At 51.6% G+C, this 7,048-nt stretch overlaps 2 protein-coding genes across 2 annotated transcripts; one reads left to right on the top strand and one right to left on the bottom strand.

Annotated features, from left to right (window-relative positions):
- Nucleotides 1-666: 666 nt before the first annotated feature.
- EMH_0066570 (uncharacterized protein) lies at nt 667-2,043 on the top strand (the record flags this gene model as incomplete). The annotated part of the gene is made up of 1 exon (XM_013501826.1): nt 667-2,043. One exon carries the CDS (start codon nt 667-669, stop codon nt 2,041-2,043), a length of 1,377 nt encoding a protein of 458 aa, XP_013357280.1.
- A 1,643-nt stretch (nt 2,044-3,686) lies between these two features.
- Nucleotides 3,687-4,929, bottom strand: EMH_0066460 (aquaporin, putative; the record flags this gene model as incomplete). Its single annotated transcript, XM_013501825.1, is given in 5 exon segments — nt 3,687-3,729; nt 3,733-3,811; nt 3,978-4,058; nt 4,459-4,581; nt 4,806-4,929. Coding segments are annotated over 5 exon segments (450 nt in total).
- Nucleotides 4,930-7,048: the final 2,119 nt, after the last annotated feature.

Below are 7,048 nucleotides of genomic sequence, written 5' to 3'. Positions count from 1 at the left end.
GAAGGGTCACTTTGCTTTGGATATTCATGCTACTTTCCACTTGGCCAACTTGTCTACTCTTTTTTGCTGTCAGACGCAGTGCTGCGCACTGACCCTGTCTCACTCTGTTTGCAGTCCCCAAGGAACGCCCCCTCCAGTTGAGGTGAGGATGAAGAGAGCGCACATCATGACAGACACAATTTGCGTACTACAAACATGCAGCATAACACGGCCACAAGGAAGCGAATGCGAACTAATTTAGAAACTGGCACGGGGGATGTGTGGGTAGACGTGAACTGCGAAGTGGTCATGAAATGCGAGCATGAGTCCCAAATGGCAGGTCGATTTTCCATGCTTAATAGTGAGGCTGGGTATGGCTTGATGGATGACAGGCTCTTAGAGCATTACGTGTGTTGGTTTCATTTGGACCTTCAGATGGAGTTGCGCGCATCCCTTCCGGTAGCCTTCAATGCTGACTGCACACAAAAATATCGTTTTTTTCTTGGCAGCTCCATCTGCACGTAGCTCATCTTTAATACACCTTCAAACATTTTGCAGGTGCACGTGGGTGGAGGTTTACTGCAGCATGCGAGCAAACTGCCGAATGTGCGGTGTCTCAGGCTTAGGCGGCAGGGCCGTTGGCTCCATCGTAAGTGAGCATCTGGTTGCTTATTTCCGACAAAGAAGATGGCGGTCTTCCGCTCAGGCATTCGGTGGGCTGACATGTCCACTGAATCCTTCAGCCGCAGCAAAACCGCCCCAGGAGGCACTGCACAGGCTGCACTGTTGCTGCAAGCCGAACAGGCAGATCAATCTTATGCCCCAGGCGACGTTGCTGCTCTTCCTGAGTTCGAAAACAGCCAGGCAGGGATGAATCAGTATTTTTTTGAGGCAGCTGCTCTAGGCGGCGAAGATTCCAGTAAAAACGGGAATGCTTCTGTCCACGGCACAGGGCATGTAGCGGCTGCATGTTCATCAGACAAATCGGCTTCAAGCAAACCAAGTCCCGACGAGGAGGACGGTGCTGCAGGGAAGATGCCTGGGTTTCGGGGGTTGCTGGTTAGCGCTCCAAGCGATGGGGCTAGCGCTGGTGCGAGCGATGATACTTCAAACGCTGGTAGACGAGAACGGAACGCGGCCTGTAAAATCAGTGAAGCAGCTACTCTCACACCTGCCAAAAGGAATAGAAGGACCTCTGGGGCTCCTGATGGGGCTCCGAATGTAGTTGCCGAAAACTCGGAGGCGCCCGCCCAAGATGGGTCTGCATCAGCTGCTGCCCAGGAAGGGGTGACTCAGCGCTTTCCTCAGAGCAAAAGACGCAGGTCTACTTATTCTCGCCGGTCCGCAGATGGTTATTTTCCTGAGCGAATGGCGAGTAATGAGTCTTCAGTCATGTCGCATGGGCAACAGGGAAAACGTCGTAGCGCAAAGGGGAATGATCGGCACCGATCAGGTGGAACGCGCAGAGCTTCTGAAGGCCCGTCCAATGCAGGGCTGCTGCTACACATGGGAGCTCCCGCCTTTTTGCAGTTGCCAGGTCTCGTGTCCCCTATGTTCATGCCAGTTGGACTCCCCCCAGGGACCGCTGCCCCACTGCCTGGACTTCTTCATCCGCAAGCAGTTAAGAAACAGCAAGCGATGGTCAACAGCAGCAAGGAGCAACAGGAGCAGGAAGATGAAGAAGAGTGGCACCGGCGTGAATGCGCGAGAATGAAGGACATAGCTATCGGGAAGGCTACTGCAGGCTACCGAAACTTCCTTAAGCGAGTGGGAACGGAACGCCGTTCAGAGGGAGATCCGATGACTCCAGATGCCAAACTACGATGTAGCAAGGCCCAATTTCAGCGCGCCTACCAGAAATGGAGGAAGCAGCTGCACCAGTATGACACCGTTGAAGACGAAGCTTCGGCTGGCACGCCGTCACCAGCCGAAGCGCAACCTCCAACAACAGCGCTGGCGACGGCAGATGCCGGAGCCGACGGTTCACCAAAGGAAACATCAGATCAGCAAGACTTGGAGGCGATCCTGGCATTCAACAAGGAATGCGAGCTAGCAGGGCTGTAGCTCAACCGGGCTTTCATTGCCGCTTTCCCGCAAGGGAAGTTCAAAAGGCGCGTTAGTACGCAGCAAACGGCGCCTCTGTGTATGTGTGTGGTGCAGTGTATCTTTAGACACAGACGCCGAAGCGTGGACGTGCGAATTGTTTTGCCCACAGAACGCGAAGAAAATAGCTCAGTACCCTGCTGAAACTAGCTTCCTGAAACGTGGCTTTTAAACCTGCCCTTGGGGTAGTGCGCAAAACATTTTGGTGGACATACCATAGCCCCCCACTTCACAGTAGTATCTTAGAGCGCAACTTCACTGTGCGTGCAGATGTTGCAGATGTTGTATACTATACATGGGAAAGTACGACAGTAGGAGTGGAAAAAATCGTTTACGTATAATGTACCAAACGAGTTTTAAAAACTATACCCTCACCAACGTGTCAGCGACAATTCTAGAGTAGTCTGGACGGAAGGGATATGCATTCCCACGGGCATAATCTATGCTCTGCCAGAGCTCAGATTGTGTGCGGGAGGATCTGCTAGGCGGGAACACTTAGAGTGCACCTGCGCTGATAGACGGCTAGTTCTTCTGTTCACTTGTGACTACACGCTGAACATCTATTAGTCGGGCGCTTTGGGGAGACGATGGTGCAAGCATTCGGCCGCCCCCCGTCCGGTCCCCAATTCCTAAAACAATAACACCCGATCCCCCCTAGCTGAGACGGTGAACTTCGTCATTCAGCACGAAACGAAGCTCCATGGAGAAGTCCTCCACTTCGGTCCGTCTGTACATCCGGCAAGATGGCCGCCAAACCACCGCGCTGCTTTGCTCTAGTCCCTCACGCCCCACAACTGGAAATATCGCAGTANAGCTGTCCGCAGTTTGGCCCATCTTGGATACCCTCGAAGGCAAGCCGGTCGATGCAGCTCGGCGAGCTGCCAACGAGAATTAGGAGAAATGAATAAACCGGAGTTCCAGGGGATGGGTGTACGCATGCGTGACTAGGAAGCCAACAACAGAGAGGAATGCTCCAAGAAACGGGCAGAAGATGCCGATTAGAATTTCCCGGGTCAATGTGTGCCGTCTTCCGAAGATCAGGTGGGACATATAAATGCCAGTTGCTACGGCTGGGTTCATCGTTGCTCCCGCAATACCGCCAAACAGAACGACCATCGCTGCAGTCAGGGGGATGGTTACAAGGCTGACATCTCCCGCACTCGTTGCGAATGTTAGTACGAGACATGTGTAGATAAGCAAGATTGTCGGAATAACTTCGTGAAATATTGAACGAGCTGAAGAAGCGCCAGGATCAAGCGGAAGAACTTCAAGGGGCTCTCCCACAATTGCCCAACCAATCAGGGCTCCGCAAGTGCCTCCGATCAATTGACAAAGGAAATATGCGATGTACTCAAAAGCGTGGAAATGCTTAGACGTCACAAACATTGCAGTGGAAACTGCAGGGTTAAAGTGAGCACCGCTTATAGGCACGAACAAGAATGTCAAGACGTACACCACAGCAGAGACCGAACACGGAGAGAAGATGGAATGGCTCCCCTTCTCTGCCAAAGCAATCGATGTAACAAGGAAAAGCGTACCAAGAAGCTCGCAAAAAAACTTTTGGGCACAAAAAATTACATATAGCATGCGAACATGCCTCTTGCTTAGTGTTTCCTGGGAGTCCTCCGCAGGCCCATCAGCAACAGGNCATATAGCATGCGAACATGCCTCTTGCTTAGTGTTTCCTGGGAGTCCTCCGCAGGCCCATCAGCAACAGGAAAATCCGAACCTACAGCAACAAAAACATAGCAAATGCAACTGATCACGGTGAACAAAGCCATCACGTGCTGACACTTAGTGGAAACTCTGGTACACTGAGCAGGCCCGTCTCCAAGCGTCCCTTCTCCACTTTTTGCAAACGACAAAGGAAAATATAGCAAAGCATCGGTTATTACCCTCTCCGGATGATGGAACCGGTAAGAACATCTGAGAAGATACTGACTGTCCTCGCTGAGTCCTCGTCTCTAATCCACCACCTGAATGATGTAACACACAATTTCCCTGAGTGTACCTGGTTGAGAACAAAGTATCAGAAGGGCCTATATATACTTATCGTAGACACCAAAGTTCTTACGTAAGGAAGTGCGGGCTTTTGAACTGGACTGTGACGCAGAGCCGTGTTCCCACGGAGTTCAACATACTACCCAAACCATCAGATTGACCGTCCAAATATGGGCTCTCCACTACAAATACGTTCGCGTGAGACATGACAGCGTGGGGAATGCCATTCGGTAGGACGCACTTGCTCGAGAAGTCCAGCACAAATGCGCAAAACGCCCACACTAGCTCGGAAGAGACAAATGACTGCTTGTCTAGGGCTCTACGACACTCATGCAGGCATTGTGCATACATGTGTGAAGTGGTCAGGCATCCTACTTCCGCGATTCAACGTCGCCGCGAAGTCCCTTTGGCCGAGAAGAATACCGGAATCTCCTCTAGAATATCCGGATTGCATCCTTTGGTACGGCGTCTGTTTTGCAAGAGACATCTGCGTCTGCACTAAAAGCAAAAAGCAGGCAGTCAGCTGCACGGAAGTGAGCCGAGTTACTTCAGGGTGCAGCGGGTTACTTCAGAGGGCGGCAGCACAAACACAGAGCAGCCGCGAACAAACAAGCTTTTGTACACGGTACAATTTAAGTGTGCGTGCAGTAGTAGACAGGACAGGGCTGTGCTGTAAAAAAAAACCGCCAAGTGCGTAGTGTGTAGTAGAGCCAGCGGCTTACACTCGGTCTCGACGGGTGGCGATAGGCCACCCGGTGGGGCGGGGAAACTTGAAAGTTGTCCCGCAGCGCTGGAAGGCGCTGGAGGGATATTCCCCTGCTGCCCGTTTGATTCGCTCGGCTCCATCGTCTCGGTTGCTACTTCTTGATTTGCTCGATGCTGTAAGAGCCCTCTGTGAAACGCAACGTCCCTATCAAGCACTTGCACATGTCTGTCCGCATGGGCGGGGAGGTCTAGTGCGTTGTTGGGCCTTTGACTGCTTCATACCATGCGAAATGATTACTTAACGATAAATGCCGTTAGCACAGGGATCCTGAAAGTGTCTGTGGTTCAGCGCACTGTAATGACGGCGGTAGTTCCTATCTGTCGTAGGGATGTATATGCTCACTATGACACAGCATTAAGAAACTACAAGATAAAAAATACAAGCATATGTATGTCGTGCATTCCGTAGAATCTGCACTAAAAAGTAGAGTAAAGGGTAAATTGGGTAAGGTATGAAAGGGAACAGCTAACCATGCAACTGACCTCGGAGGTGAGGACGGCTCTGGCCAACTGTCTCTGCTGCTGGATAGCATGGCATCTTAGTTAGTTAAATGCATTGAAAAAAAATTCTTGAAATGCGGATGTGTGGGAAGTTTCAGTGAAGCACTCACCACTTGCTACCCCTGACCCACCTCCACCGGGCTTGCTGTGTGAGTGCATACCCGGACACCATAATCTTCTTTAAGCTAACAGTAATCAAATCATTGAAACACACTTGGTTTTTCCTTTCGCACCTTTGTTTTTCACGCTGCGCACTTGTTGCTGAACCCCACGCAAGCAACATGAGCGGAGAATTGGTGTGTCCGTCAAGCACGGTAGTGATNCACTTGTTGCTGAACCCCACGCAAGCAACATGAGCGGAGAATTGGTGTGTCCGTCAAGCACGGTAGTGATCCACTGGTTACCATGCGAAAGGCATACATGTTTTGCCCACATAAAGCAGAACCTCACCAATAAAATCTTCATTTGTATACAATGGTAGTCTCTACCGGTTTGCAGAGCAGAAAAGACAGTGTGTCCTCCATGCATGTTCGCAGCAGAGTGAGCTGGCGTGGACGACCCCCAACTAGTTTGGTTAGTGGCTACTTTGGGCCATTGTTATTCTCATTGGAGAGGGAGCAATGCAACAAGACTCCAGAGTGATCCTTGGGGTGGTTGACTGTGGCTACACTCTCCTGGCACGGTTTAGGCTGGGCGCAGATGGGCTGTGGAGGCGGATGTTGGTTGAGCTGGTGCTGCGCCAGGTAAATTTAGCCTCTTTAGGGCAGCCAAGTGCAGAAATCCCGCCTTCAAATCAAGCTCAGTCTATTGCTACACCGTTTTCGGAGATTCTACTTGCAACAGTCGCCAAGCGGGAAGCTTACTCGACGCTTTGCACACATTGCAACTAGGCGCAGAAACTTCCCAGTCAAACTCGTCCATGTGCTCACAGTCTTCAGCATTTTTGTGCCGAGAGATCCGTTATTAGAACAGGGAGAGGATACTTCTCGCTGGCCGGAGCCCGGTTGCCAACGGGATGCATGAGCAGCTGCACATCTGCAATGAGTATCTGCCCTCGGTATGAGCAGAGAACCTTCGCGAAGTGAAAAAGTGTCAAACGACTTTAGAAGACAGTTCCGAAAGCCTAGCTGACTTTCCTCCCACGTCTGCAGGAAGGCACGTTACAAGCCATGACTTGTCGCTTCCTTCCCGCACGAGACCCAGGCCCTTGGGCCGCTGTGTCCAGGAACCGTGAGTTCCTGCTGTAATGCACCCGGGCATGCAAGCGTACACAACCGTTCTCTTCATGCAAGGAGAGAAACTGTAGGCAATCTCTAAACAGATTGCCCTCAATAAGAGACATGCACACAAGTAGCAGCACACGTACGAACTTCAGACAGAGCATGCTACATCTTACGCCTCTCTCTACAAAGGGCACACTGAAGAGAGAAGATGGCTCATGCAACACAAGCTGGTGCTGCACCACCTGCTGCGTTCTAGCGGTTCCTCCTGTTGCATCTCTTGTTTCCCTGTCTCTTGCTGGTGCATCTCTGCTGCTGCCTCTCGTGCTGCTGCATATCCTGCTGTTGCAACTATTGTTGCGGGACCTGTTGCTGTTTCACCTCTTGCTGTTGGGGCTCCCACGGCTCGGGCTGCAGACACTGCAGTTGGCTCATTGTGTTGCTCTGGCTCGCGCTGCTGCTGCTCCTCCTGATGCGGC

This window comes from Eimeria mitis, genomic scaffold, assembly GCF_000499745.2.
Source record: "Eimeria mitis Houghton genomic scaffold, Emh_scaff77, whole genome shotgun sequence".
NCBI classification, from domain to species: Eukaryota; Apicomplexa; class Conoidasida; order Eucoccidiorida; family Eimeriidae; genus Eimeria; species Eimeria mitis.
The sequence above is the reverse complement of the archived record's forward strand: the minus strand, read 5'-3'. Positions and strand labels throughout refer to the sequence as shown.